This window comes from Rhinatrema bivittatum, chromosome 9, assembly GCF_901001135.1.
Source record: "Rhinatrema bivittatum chromosome 9, aRhiBiv1.1, whole genome shotgun sequence".
In the NCBI taxonomy this organism is placed as follows: Eukaryota; Metazoa; Chordata; class Amphibia; order Gymnophiona; family Rhinatrematidae; genus Rhinatrema; species Rhinatrema bivittatum.
In genome coordinates, this window is record NC_042623.1 from 199117774 (window position 1) to 199132766 (window position 14993).

At 42.9% G+C, this 14993-nt stretch overlaps 1 protein-coding gene across 1 annotated transcript in view; it reads right to left on the reverse strand.

Annotated features, from left to right (window-relative positions):
• Nucleotides 1-14993, reverse strand: part of GK5 (glycerol kinase 5) — a 105556-nt gene that overhangs the window by 58012 nt on the left and 32551 nt on the right. Inside the window, exon 5 of the mRNA XM_029616488.1 lies at nucleotides 247-378. Within this exon, the coding sequence (XP_029472348.1) occupies nucleotides 247-378 (132 nt within the window). The remainder of the gene's footprint in view (nucleotides 1-246; nucleotides 379-14993) is intronic.

Below are 14993 nucleotides of genomic sequence, written 5' to 3' on the forward strand. Positions count from 1 at the left end.
TGTGAGAGAATGCTTTGGAGGACTGGAGATTTATGTAAGATATGGTAGAAAAGCACGCAGCCTAACAACATCGGGGGAACTCCACGTGGTGTAATTCAGAATGAAATTTCATTAAGGCAGGTCACAAATGAGAAGACACCCCCCAAGGAGAAGAAAGCCGTCAGGTCTCTCGCGCTCTTCCCTCTCCCCAAAAACAGAAAGATTACCACAAAGATGAAACCAGGAAAACAAACACAGAATGCTTACCTCGCTCATATTCTGTAAGACCCAGGCCAGCCTCATTGAGACATGTTGTGGTGTGAAATTTATTAAACTTGCAGCTAAAAATTTTTTCCTTCGGGTAAAGAAATGAAGCACTTTAGAGGAACCATGAATTGCCTGCACCCAAAGGACAAAAAAACAGGTTATTAAACGTTTGAAGGGACCTATGCTGCCTGCTCACCAAACACAGAAGGAGAAACCTCTATTCCACGAGTACTGCACAGAGGGCAAGAACGAGGAACAAAAATGAAACACTTATCTGAATTACATTCAGGTACTTTTTCCCTATCCCCAGAGGGCTCCCAATCTAAGGAGGGTTTTTCATGCATAAGAACATTTTGTACACATGTACGTTTGATGTACGTGCATACAAGTGATTTAACATAGGCAAAAGTATGCGCAAACAAGGTGGGGGTATTTGGGGGCATACTCTGGATCTTTGTGCATTCTTTCCTATTTTATAACGAAAGCACACACAAACGCTTTTACACCTGCCATTTAACATGCCAAATTCAATTGTCATTGTCTTTTTTTGGCCCACTGGCTTCTCGTAGCAAGTGGAAACGGCAACATGAGTTATTGCCAACTCAATTGCCCTACACCTTGTAGGATTTTCTGGGCCTTCTCACCCCCCCCCCCTAACAATTCAGCCAGACCAGACATCTGTACTTACATGCGCATGGAATCCACCTTTGCTTTCCCAGGCACAGATTCTCTCTCCCACTTCCAAGCAATACATCAGGCAACAAATCTTACTTCAACCACATACACAGACAATATGACTCGTTGATGCAAAAGTTAAGGAAGGTAGATAGATTTGTCGTCACAAGTAGAAGACATGAAGAGACTCCCATCTACAGAAAAGTTTACACATTTCCTGTACACGGGTTAGTCCTGGGGGAATTCTGTGCTACTGCAGAGAGTAGAATTGCCAAATTCTGTGCAGAAAATAGCAGAGGAGACCCCAGCATGTCGTGAATGGAGCGCGTCCCGCGTGTGCCGCAGGACGTGCTCCATTCGCAGCGAAGATGAAGTCCCGGGCGCACCGTTTGTGGTGAAAATGGAAGGCCCCCATGCGCCACAAATGAAGTGTGCTCCACTTGCAGTGAAGATAAAGGCCCTGGTGAGAGAGGGGAGGGGAGTGTGGGATTTAGAGAGAGGGAGCCTATATGAGGAGATTGTGAAGGAGTGTGTATGTATGTGAGAGACTGGGAGCTGGTGTGTATGAAAAGGGGATGAGTATATGTGAGGGTGCTAGCCTGTGTGAAGGGGTGCATGAGAGAGAGACATAGGTAGCCTGTGTGAGAGAAAGAGAGCTTGTGTGGGTGTGTATGCAAGAGAGAGGGCCCTGTATGATGGGTGTGTGTGTGTGTGTGTGAGTGAGAGTGAAGGAGCCTGTATGAGGGTGTGTGTATGTGAACTAGAGAGAGGGAGCCTGTGTGTGTGAGAGAGGGAGGGACAGACAGAGGGAGCCTGTGTGAGGGGCAGTACTGAGAACGGGGTCAAACTCTGGGACTGGCGATAGAGTGGAAGGGGTTGAGCCTAGAGGTGGAGGGGAGAGATACTGGCAGGTGGAGGAGTTGAGACCTGAGAGGGCAAAGTGGCCAGGGGAGTAGGGAGAGCGAGTGGAAGGGACACTGAATTTCTAGGGAAATTCTGCTCAAAATATTTGAAATTCTGCATTTTTAAGTAATAACTTTTTTCTGTATTAAATTTAAATTGTAATTACTTAAAGAGTGTCATGTAAATTGTGTTATTTTCACCAATATAAAGTTTGCAGAATTTTAAATTTTGTTTGCACAGAATTCCCCCAGGAGTAAAGGGTGCACCAAATTTAACATCTAGTATGTATGACCATTAATGAGCTGAAATAGTATGTATATGGCATGCTGGGAAACAGAGGATATGCATATAAAAATGGTTAATCAGAGCAACCTAATGGCAAAGCTCTGCATAGGGTGACTACATTACAAATATTTATATTCTGCATATTATGAGATACATTGCTAAGCAGATTAAAATTTTAAACAGTAAACAAGACAAAATTAAAAGTTAAATAAAATGAACAGTAAAATACAAGTCAAACGGTAAAGCATAATATAGCATAACCACAAAAAAGCTGCCTGAAATAGTCAAGTCTTCAGCTGTTTATGAAAACTTTAACATCGTTAATTGCTAGAAGAGAATCTGGCAAACAGGGGAGGGCTGCAGGAAAATATCAGCCCAGGGGATTTTTTCAAAACTAGCCCACAGGGTATCTGATTCCCTCGTGCACCTTCCTTGCAGCCTATACATAACAGGGTGAATACACACACCAAATCAAACTTGGAACATGACATAATGGACCCAAAATAAACTTCACACTTTTCCTAAATAACTAAGAAGCAGAGTACAATCTAGAACAGAGGTGAGCAAACAGAACCCCACTCCAACCATGCAAATTGGTTGGACCTCCTACAAGTCTGCTTAAATCTCTATAAGAGATTTTGTAGGAAGGTAGGTAGGTGTGTGTATACAGAAAGATATCCAACATTCCTAGTCTAGTCAGCCAATCAGTTCTTGAACAAGTTGGAAATAATGAGACACCCACGCTGCCCGCCAGTGTCAGACACACATGCTCAGTTGCACAAACATTTTAGAATGCAGAAGCTTTATTGGCATATTCAGACTGACACACACTCTCTCTCAGACACACCCACACAAACAAGAAAGTGGGTGCACGTGTCTCACTCAGACTTGCTGGCAACACTGCAAGATTTACACCAGGTCCTAACACACCAATTAGGAAAAGAGAACAAAGCTAGCTGCTATAGACCCCTACACAGAAGCTATATGCTAGCAAAATACCTCACCTCAGTCACATCTGCAGAACACAAACCCTCACCCCAGACAGAATAAAGAGATAATAAAGTATAAATAGAAACATGCAGACTAACAAGCCAGACTCCGTATGTAGTGCAAGAATGGAAAAACAGAAACACCATTCCTCATTAAATGTCAAAGTCAAGAAATATAAAATGTCAATCAAAATAGTAAAACCATACTCCAGATGATCCCATAATTAAAAATAAGGTTTTTTTTTAAATTTCTCAAACATCAATGAAATATTTCAAAACAGAAGACCTCAAATAACATCCAATAATTAAAACTAAGGCTAAAGAAAGTTCCCTGGGAACTATGGATTCCAGTCACCCTGAGATTGTTATTGATTAGTCAGGGATGGGAGGCATGCTTAAACTTTCTCCTCTCTCATATACACACATGTTCATTCTCACAAAAACTCCCTTATATTCTCTCACACATGTTCACTGGCTCTCACGCTTTCTCTGTCACTCACTCATTGGCTTAAATAGTCCTCTTGCTCACACACATGCTTTGGAAATGGGGGTCGGCGCTAGCTTCTGCACCTCCCTGTACATAAGAGTCCCCGTGCCGCCTCCCCCCACGGCGGCACGGGCAGCCCTCTGTTTCTTTGGCCACCATTCCCCCCCGCCCGGTCATCGTCATCTGTGCTCTCTCAGTCCGCTGCCGCCGCCACCTCCCCGGATGTGCCGCTCCGTGCAATTGCACGGTCTGCACACCCGGTCGTGCCGGGCCTGTTTGGAAACCACAAGTCCAACTGTGTTATGCAGTGCAACAATGGGGAAAAAATAAATAATCATGCACCACAAAACATCAAACAATATGTTAAACAGCTGACAAACATGCAATAATGAGAAAAATTCACACACATTTTTTCTATTTCCCAAACATCTAAAAATGTAAAATGGGATTTAAAAAAAAAAATCGCCAGCTCTCCTTACAGATATGTGCATGAGTGCCTGTATGACAGCGTATGCGACAGCATATATGTGAGTATGAGCGAGCAAGTGTGTGTGATGTGTCGGGGGGGAGAGAAGATAAAGTTTGTATGGGCCACCCCCTTCTGCCTTTCCTCAACAAACTGGATGACTAAGTCAAAAGATTTCAGGTACGGAGAGCTGAAGATTTTTTAATCCTGTTATTTCATGTTTTCTGTTTTGAAATATATATATATATTTCTCATTATTGCATGTTTAACATTGTTTGATGTTATAAATATGTATCTCAAGAGCAACAGGCTGAGACAGTTGTGGTTTTGCCCCACTGCATGTTTGGAGATGTAGTTCTATTTTCCCTATTGATTTCTCCTAGAAAAAAAAAAAACAGGAGTATGTCGCCATGCATACAGTAAGAAAAATCAGAAACAGCTCCACTTGTGTCACGGGTCAGGCAGGCAGGGTTGGGATTTTCTCCAGCAGTAGGGACAGACTGGGTCTTCTGCCTGTACCAGCCACCTTCCCCACAGGCTGAGCCCTTGAGCTCCTGTGGCTGGCAGGACTTATGCAGAACTTGACTGGCCGAATGTAAGAGCATTTCTAGAGGTGGAAAGCATCACAAGCTGGGAGCTGGAGACCAGGACTGGGAACAAGGGCAGGCTGGGCTAGAAGACTAGGACAAGGCCTGGGATAGCATACAAGGACAAAACTTTAACAGGCCCTAATAAACAAGGTGGCTGGCTAGGTGAACCTAGAAGTCCTGAAGGCACAGAGCACAGCAGGTAGGCCTGGAATGCCACACAGCAAGGGCCAAGGTAGGCCACAAGGCAAGACAGGAGGCTGAGACAAGGACAGTCGTGTCAAGGAACCGAGGAGACTCCATGAAGAGGCACAAAAGAAATGGAAATGCTGTGTTAAGTAGCGCTGGAGCTGATGTGTGAGTGATCAGTGAGGAGGTGGCTAGGGCAGCTATGAGTGAGGCTCACTGAAGACACCTGCTGGCAGGAAGGCTGCATAGAAGGCAGCCTGTCTCTGACAGAGTTATGGAATTTGCCACGATTATCCTAGCCATGCAGGAGATTGCTTGCTTCCCAAGCCTGGCTTTTGCTGAGATGTCGCAGAGGCAGTAGGAAATATGTCTCTACCGGTGTGCAATTGCAATACCTAGTAGCCAGACTCAAGGTACACAAGTACCTGATTCCAGATGAAACCCCTAGTCTGTATCCCCCTATCCAAGTATTGTCACTGTGATGGGAGAATGTAGATGGGGCAATCTCCAGGTCAGTTCCAATTGAGGAAGGTCAGTTCCAATTGAGTTGGAAGCCTACTGAAGCAGGAAGAGACCACCCTCTCCACTATGAGGTGAGGAAAGCCCCTACCCACAGATGCCACCCATGAAGACCATAACCCATGCACCATGTGGCCGACAGAAAAATAAGGGAACATAAAACCAGACAAAGCCTACCTAGAAGAGGAGTAGAGGGTGAAAAGCAACCCACAGAGCCCTGTAAGAAACAGTTCCTGAAGCTCCATAAAATTCACTGCAGCACCTATAAGAGAGATGAGCCTGCAGGTTACAGTTCTGTGGAAAAGATGAGACTAGAGGGCCCTGTAGTAGAGTGGTTAGGGCTGCATAGCTTCTAGAGGCTTTGCTGTCAAAGTTCCGTGCATGGCTCTACCTGGCGTCATCCTTGTGAGGATTGCTATCCTGCTTGTCTTCCAAGAATGGCCCTTGCCAGCAGTGGAAGGCCGTCAAGCACGGCCCTGCCAGAGGACATGCACCAGCAGCTGCAAACTCTGCTGGACTGGCAGAGTTAAAGAAATGGTTACTGAAGATGGAGAGAAACTGGAGTTAAGATACTAGAAACAGGAGAAGAGAGAGAGAGAAAGAAAAGGAAGCGCCACTCCAAAATAAATGGGAAAATGAGCTACAAGAAGCCAGGGATGTGCAGAAGAAAAATGTGCTTTGGTTCGTTCATTCATTTCGCTGGGACCCACATTTGTTTCATTAGTTAATTTGTTTTCCATTAACATCAATAGGGGAAGTACCGCAGCTTACTTTGGGCTCTAACTTGTGTTTTTATCATCAATTTTCATGAAACTTGTGGGAAACAAATCATCAGAAGGGTGAAAACTCCAAGGTATGTAGACTGTGGCAAAGTGGCATAGGGGTACCAGCATTGGCAGAAGTTCTCCAAGGCACCATGAGAGCAGTAAAGGAGCAGAAGAGGACCACTACCACACCAAGGCTCCAAAAGAGGGCACCAGTAATACGGAAATGAACCCTTGATAGCATCACGAGAGTGGCATCAGCGTGCTAAGGAACTATGAAGGGGGAACAAAGTAGGAAAAACCAAAAGGGATTGATAAAGGATAATGCAGCAGAAAGCGTGGCATAAACCCATAAAAAAAAAACAGGACAGGTGCACAACAGCCCTGAAGACTAGCAAGAACACCAAGGTTTAAGGTCTGTGATATGGCAGGAAGGCACGGTATCAGGAAAACCCAAGGCATAAAAGTCTGGGCATGGCAAGTTTTAGCTGCTGGGTGAATTAGGTTGTCTGAAGGAGCCTATTATTACATGCAGGACATATAAATGGTTTCTCTAATAAGCTGGAGTGAGTTTCCTGGAAGGTGGTAAGAGTTGCTCTTTTTAGAAACTGTTTCCTGAGTGTACAGAACCATTTACATGTTCTGTACACTCAGAACATGTAAATGGTTACTTTCTTCTATGTATTCTGTTCTGCTTGTATTTCTTCCTACTGATTGAGGTCATTTGTGGATAAACCATCCTTGTATCAACAGGGTAGAAGAACCAGCTTGGGACCAGAGGCGTAGAAGAAAATGAAGAACCATAAAACAGGTGGGGTGGGAGAAGAAACTTCTATTCTTTGACTTTTCTCATTCTGATGTGGGGGACACAACACCTCAGTATAATCAAGAAAGAGGAAAGCTAGAGCAGGAAGAACCCAAGGCAGCGGTTCTCAACCTGTGGGTCGCGACCCCGGCGGGGGTCGAACGACCAAAACACAGGGGTCGCCTAAAGCCATCGGAAAATACATATTTCTGATGGCTTTAGCCGCTGAGAAGTCGCGCTACCGTCTGCAGCAGCGCTATTCAGCTGGAACGCACGCTGTTATGGATGCGCGTTCCAAACTGAATGCCTGCGCGCATGCGCAGACGTGATTGCATCATCCGTCCGGGGCCTAAGGGGCGGGGGAAGCGGAGGGAATGCTCCACAGTCCATAGCAGCGCATTACATGTGTCTGGCGCTTGCTGACGTCATCAGTGGGCGGACGCAGCAAGCGCCGGAGGACAGAAGCCTAGGAGGCGGAGAGGCAAGAGGCGGAGAGCCAAGAGAGCCTGCAAGACAGCCTGCTGGTGTAAAAAAGGTTAATAATGTAAAAACAGTACACACACCATACACACAATACTGTGTAAGTGTAAGGTGCTTTGTGTGTAATCATTTCTGAATTGGTAAGCAAGAAGCAACCACAACCATCTCACTGAATTTGGCAGCATACTGTTGCAAAATATTGCACTGTTGTTTACTGTTATATTACTATTGTTATATTTAAACCCATGCTATGCCATGGTGAAATGTTATTTATTTGGAATTGTTGTTATATTTAAACCCATGCTATGCCATGGTGAAAAGTTATTTATTGGAATTAGTAATAAATATTTCTCAACATATAATTAAATATTGTTTTTGTGATTAATCACTATGTTTAAATTATGTTTGATTTGTAGCAATGAGAATACATAATGCATATCAGGTATTTACATTCCGAATCATAACTGTAGCAAAATTACAGTTTTGAAGTAGCCACCAAAATTATTTTTTGGTTTGGGGTCACCGCAACATGAGGAACTGTATTGCGGGGTCACGGCATTAGAAAGGTTGAGAACCACTGCCCTAAGGCTTGAAAAGAGGGCACCAGCAAGTTTGATATGAATCCTCCAAGGCTGTTTCAAAGTGGCACCATGTGTAGTATGAAGAAGAGCTGAAGGGAACAAAGCATTAGAAATAAAAGCAAGTGACAGAGTACCATGTGTCAGATTTAGTACAAGAATCATCTCATCAGCATAAATTTTTGTAACATTGCTTGTTTAACGTTCTCTACCTTAACTTGATCTTGCTGCTGGGCAGCATTTTGGGTTTCTGGTGCCATTTGCTTTCCGAAGAAAGTGGAGTCACATTCTGAATATCTAATTAGCTTATCATCAATGGGGTTTTCCTGCTAATTTTTTGAGGTTTGCTTTATTAACAAGCAGGTTTTAACCCTAGCCTACAAACAGACAGACTGGTGTGCAGAGTGCACACCGATGAGGAAATCAAAAATATAAATTGTGCGCTGCGTTATGGGTTGCATATAAATTAAGAAATGTTGGTAATTTCAAGAGGGTGAGTACATCTCATCATAAATAAGAAAATGGATTGTAAATGTCTTTTTAATCAGAGAATGTCGCTTACAAATATAAATCCATTCAAACAAACCCAACCGTGAACAGTTTGAACAATTGCTAAAAAATGAATTGATATTTAACAATTCAGTCCCCTGACACGGGACAGAGTTCTTCGCAAGGCTGCATCGGGAGGGACGAGTGAAAAGTGATTAAGTATCAGGTATTCTCCGATTCAACAAGAACAGCATATGTTTTAAGGGTATGCCAATAAATGGCTTATAAACAAAGTAGACAATACCCCAATTCAAAAGAAGGATTTACAGTACATAACTAATGTAAAGAGAATTCTGACCAGCGGTTTGAAACAATTGTCAGCATAAGGAGTCCAAAAGGCTTCAAACTGTAAGAGGGGGCCGCAACGAGCGCCCGGAAATGGCTTAGCAAGCCTGAATCTTATTCAGTTTTCACTCGTCCCTCCCGATGCAGCCTTGCGAAGAACTCTGTCCCGTGTCAGGGGACTGAACTGCTCAATATCAATTCATTTTTGAGCAACTGTTCAAAACTGATCACTGTTGGGTTTTGTCTGAATAGATTTATATTTGTAAAAAAGGACATTTACAACCCATTTGCTTAATTATGATGAGATGTACTCACCCCCTTCAAATTACCAACATGTCTTAATTATGCAACCACATTAAATGCTAACGCAGCACACAATTATATTTCTGGTTTACCCTACCCTATCCATGAACCGTCTTCTCTTCCCCTTTTTTTGATTTTCATATGCTGCTGTTTCTACTCCTCTCTTCCGTCGGGAGCGTTTATCACATTCAGAACCTGGGAATGATCTCTAATCTGCAAGGCTTCTGTTCTGCCTCTATTTCTTCATTCTGACTGAGAATGTTTATGGACAAAACACCCCATTAAGTGGGAGAACCAGAGTGGGATTATGGAGGGCTAGTACAAAAAGGATGATGGGAGGAAAAAAAAAATGTATATTTTTGGTTTTTCACATTTTTCTCTAGGGACAAAAACATCCTGGTCTAACCAATAGGGTGGTAGAAGCAGGCTTGGATTAAAATGAACAACCCCTATAAAAAGGCAGAGGGGAGGAAAAACTTGTATTTTCAAAATAAATAACTTTTTTTTTTGGGGGGTGGGGGCGGACATCAAACATCTCAACATCAAAACACCATGTAAATCGATTTGATATGACTGTGTCATGAAGGTCAGCATAGAAAAATTATAAATAAATAAAATCTCAATAGATCCGAAAAACTAACAGCAAATATTAACACACCTAAAGTCCTTTGCTCATTCAAAAAGGCATGGCAGGAAGACGGAACAGAAGCAGCAAGACGCCTGTGGTGGTCAGAAGGAACGGATGCATTTCACGCAGGCCCCTGTGGTGGTGTTTGTGGCGTGGCAAGCAAGAGGAGTGTGTGCTGTCGGGCCCAGTGATGGTGTCTGGACTTGCCAGGCAGATGGAGTGGATGCCCTGTGCTGGTGTTTGGGGCATAATAGGTTGATGCTGTGTGTGCTGTCAGGCCCCTTTGGTGGAATTCAGAGCTTAGCAGTCAGAAGCAGTGGCTGCGTTTCAGTCATGGCCCCTGTGGTGGCATTTGAGACCCAGCAGGCAGAAGACGTGTGTGCAGAGCGGTCAGGGCCCCTGCAGTGGTAAACTTGGGGCCTAGCAGTCAGAAGCAGTGAATGCATTTCAGGTCAGGCCCCTGTGGTAATATTTGGGGCATGGCAAGCAGAGCAGCAACAAGACCTTCAAAAATTGCTTTCATTCATCTTTCCACTTATTTGCCAAGTCTGGATATCCAAGCAAAGGTAGATTGATTTTCAGGAACATTAGCTTTTCCATCAATTGTTGAGACAGCCTTGAGTGATGAGAACTCAATGTCCCATCATAGAAAAGACACTTGCTAGTTGGTGAGCAAGACAGAAAGCGCTAAGCCACTCTTGCACTTTATCCCCAATATGCCAGCACATCTGTATCCATATCCTCAATAGGCTTTGTGATTATAGTGTGTCAGAGATTTATCCTGGCATCTCCTTTACTTGGGTAGGCAGAGAGTCTCTTCCCAGCTGCTTTCACTATAGTTTTGCCAGAAGAGATGATTCCTTACAGGCAATATGGTTTTGCCTTGTTGACATGGAGGAGGAATTACTAGGAGATAGGGCGCTGCTCCTACTTGCACTACTGTCTGAGGTGCCCACTGTTAGGCTGAGGCAAAGTAGGGATGTAGCAGAGGAGGAAACACTATGGTACTCCTGATCAGACCTTCTATGCCAGCATGTTCATGTATATCAGACTGTTAGACTGGAGGGTGAGTCTCCCTTTCACATGGGCATCACAAAATGTAGCAAGCATCTATGTATTGTTTTTGGTGAGAGGTTATAGTCTGTCACTTGCTTCTGCAAGGAGTCCAGGACAGCACAGCACCTCTGCTGTCATTCCAACTTTTCCTCCAGAATATTTATTATGGGGATAATGTTTTATATAAAAGATTTATGATCAAAACAAAAAAATAACCTCCCAGCCTAATCTCAGCTGTGGGAGGACCTGGTTGGAAACATCTCCATTGAGCAATTGTTACTTTGTCTTTTACTTAGAAGAGAAAAATATGATATGCAACACTTCATCTTTCATTATATTTATTAGGGATAAAATTCTACATGGCTATGGCATAGCTGCTCTATTCTTGCGCTCTCCTCAGCCCCCCCCCCGGGCTCATAACTAATATATTTCATTAACAGGGCATGTAACTAATCAATACTTTATTCCCTGATGACAAGCATTCTTACATCACATCATTATTCTTATTGACACAATTTGTCCAATCACAGACCTAATTTAAGGTCTGCTACCAATCATTTAACCAAATCTGAATATTTAAATGATGCCCATTTTTCATTCATACTAGGTGTTATCAATTTTATCATGCTAGGTGTCAGTTGCAAGGTCTGATGCAACATTTCACAATCCATCCTTCAAAATCAGCACAAAGCCTGCTCCATATTTTGACTATAAGATGTTCAAAACAAAAATTCTAACAGCACATTCACTACTTGAGAACAGCAACTCAGAATAATATGCTTACTATGCTCTACAAAATATAAAGTGTTTTTCTTATAAAGCCTCTGTGCTTCTCTGTAAAGTCAATCCATCAGATAGAGACCTTTAAAGAACCCAGAAAAAGGTATTTTTTACTCAAATTCCACATCACCACCACACAATGTGACATTCTGGAACTTAGGTCCTCTGTGGCATTTTAAAAGGGCTTCAGAATTTACCCCAGCTGTCTCATAACTACCTAATCAGGATGCATTAAGGGACACTGAACACCTATCTCCATTGCCTGAAACAGATCATGAAGGGGTGTCTGCTCCTTCAATTACCTCTGCAGCATCATATAGGTGGAATTCCAGCAGTAATGTTCCCTCTAAGGATTAGGTTGCTGTGCGCAAAATATTTTGCTCATGGAGCAAACATTTCTGGTTTCATTACCCTGTCAGCACTACTTTCTTTGATGGAAAAAGCTGGTCAATTTTATGCTCACAATAACCCAATCCTTAGAGGGAACATTGGCAGCAGCATACACACACACACACCCCTAAATAACTACAAACCCTTCACGGCCAAATAGTTTGATAAGTAAACCCCTGCAAAAATAAAGAGACACCTAGAATCTTGTCATATTATACCATACCAGCACTATCTCAGGATTTAAACAGCAGCAGCCTTATCCATGACACGGCAGCAATGCAAATATTATACCATGCCCTAGAATACTAATACACCACCTACTGGGGTTAACAGAACTGCTACAAAGCCCTACAAGAAAAAAAAAAACAACCTACATGCCAGCAGAAATATTGCACTTCAGTTACACGTGCAGAACACAAACAGATCCTTAACAGAATAAGGGACTACAAATCAGAAACAGACCCATGCATACAAAAGAAATGGAAAACCTGAGAAACCAGGCTCTGGAATACTGAAGAAACACCACAAATATGTAATGCACATTCTTAAAGACAGCACAGGCTAACCACTAAAAAATTCAATTTTTTTTTTACCTTTTGTCATCTGATCAATTGGGCCCATGTTTTTTTCATATTCCTCCACCCCATTCCTTTTACAGGATGGTTTTTTTTTTGTTTCTTCTCTTTCCACCTGTCTTCCCTTCCTTTCCCATACACACACTTAGGCTTCATTCTCATACGCTGTCTCACACTCTCAAATGCTGTCTCTGTCTGTCACACACAAACTCCCAAATATGAAAACACACTGTACAGGCCACAAACTCTCTACAGGGACTCAGCCTCCCTCTCACCTCTGGGCATCCTCTTCGTGAATTGCTGTAGGATGGGCTCCACAGCAGCCCTACCACAGACTCTGCGCCTGCAAACAGACCTTTGACATTGGCTGTAATCTCTGCAGTTCTCTCACTGACCACTTCTTGGTCCTTCGTTTGCTCATGCTTTTCAGACTGGGAATTCAGGTTTTGAAGTGTCTTGCAAACTCACTCTTTTTTTTCCCCCAGGCTTTAGGCAGTAGATCAGCTTGGTGGTTCTCGAGTTTTCAGTCACAGAGCAGGAAACAGATGCTGTAGTTGACTACAGTACAGTAATAATTAAGGACCTCCTGCTGGGCCAAACACTTCCTGCCCACCACGTCATTGTGTTTCCAGAAGTGGTTTTCACAGAATGAGGTCTCGCACTGGACACAGGTTTTCGTGGCCACTGTTCGAGTCCAGTCAGTAGGCCCACAAGATGACAGCTTCTTCCTTACTTGTCGAAGTTGAAAGGTACTGGGTCACTATATTACATAGCTTTCGGTTTTACCTTATAGTCTCTTTCTAAATTTCATTTGGCATTCAGGCAGGGCCGGTGCAAGGGGATTTGGCGCCCTAGGCGAGCCTTCTCCCTTGCGCCCCCCCCTCCCCAACTCCTACCTCACTCTCAATCAAGCCCGCTGACTGTGTGGTTTTCTGGGTCAAGAGCAGTTTGGGCACTGCTCGCGGCCCGCCAAATCTCCACTCCTCTTTGCCATCGCTTGCGGCCCCATATGACTCGCACCCAGTGGCGCACCAAGGGTCTCCAGTGCCCGGGGGCTAATGCATGTGTGTGCCTCTCCAGCATCCCCCCGTAATCCTTCTTGTACTAATGCTTAAGGTCACAGAAAATCAATGGAGTCTCTAGACAGAAGAATTTTATTTTGGGGGGGGGGGGGGGGGAGGAGCCAAAATGACATTTCTACATCACACCCACCTCTATAGCATGGATCCTGCTTTAAAATTGGTTATAAAAAAAAAAGTGTTAATAAAAAAGTCCAAAGGCTCTTCTGGGTAATTTTAAAAAGCTGGCCAGTTTCACACAATAAAATTATTTGATAGCCTCACTCAACTAATTCTATGTGGCTATAAGAGTGAAGTCTGGAATTTATAGGAAGGGACAGAATGTCAATATAAATCCTGCACCTCCAGTTCTCTAACTCTGTGCATCCACTGAAATTCCCCCAAACAATGGAGCTTGGATGTTTCCCTTACAGCTCATCATACTAAAAGATATTTTCAAATTCTGGTGTCACCTCACAGTAACAGCAGCACAAACACCTTCCACTGCCAGGCACATTGTGAACTAACACAAAGCCCCACAAAAAAGACACTCAAAATCTATACTGCAATCCCATCATAACATAACAGTAATAACACCAAGGACTCAAACAACAATAACCCTACCTGTGAAAAAGCAAGGGTAAATATTACACTGGGTCCCAGAATACCAATACACCACCTACTGAAGAAACAAAACAAACCAGATTGCTATAGATCCCTATGCTAGCAGAATCTCTCTTCATGGTCACACACATAGAGCAGAGACAGACCCTCACCAAATACAGAATACAAAATAAAGGAGCACAAATTAGGCAAAAACTGAAATGAAACTCTAAGAAGCCAGACTCTGTGTATTAACAATGGAAAAACAGAACCACCATTCCTCATAAAGCAAATAAAAATCAAGAAACAAAGCATCAGTTATAATAGTAAAACCAAACTAATAAAAGATTATTTTAAAACTACTGATAAATAGAATTTCTATTAATTAAAATCATATACATTTTTTATAATTTCCCAAACACCAATAAAATATTTCAAAACAGCACATATATCAAACACCCAATAATTAAAAACTAATAAGGATTTTAAAAAGCCCCTGCTGTCCATACAGGGGAGCTCTTGATTTCCAGTCACCCTGATATTGTCGAGGATTAGGAGGTTATCCCCTCTCTCTCTCACATATACTCACATGTCCATTCTCTCTCACATTTATTTATTTATTTATTTAATAGTTTTATATACCGGCGTTCATCCAAGGATATCGCGTCGGTTTACAGTGAACAAAAAACAAAACGTCAAGCGTTGTACATAGAACAAAGTAGTATAAATATGAACTAATAAAAATAGCTATGAATATAGTAACGCAATACATAAAACAAGATTATAATGATTA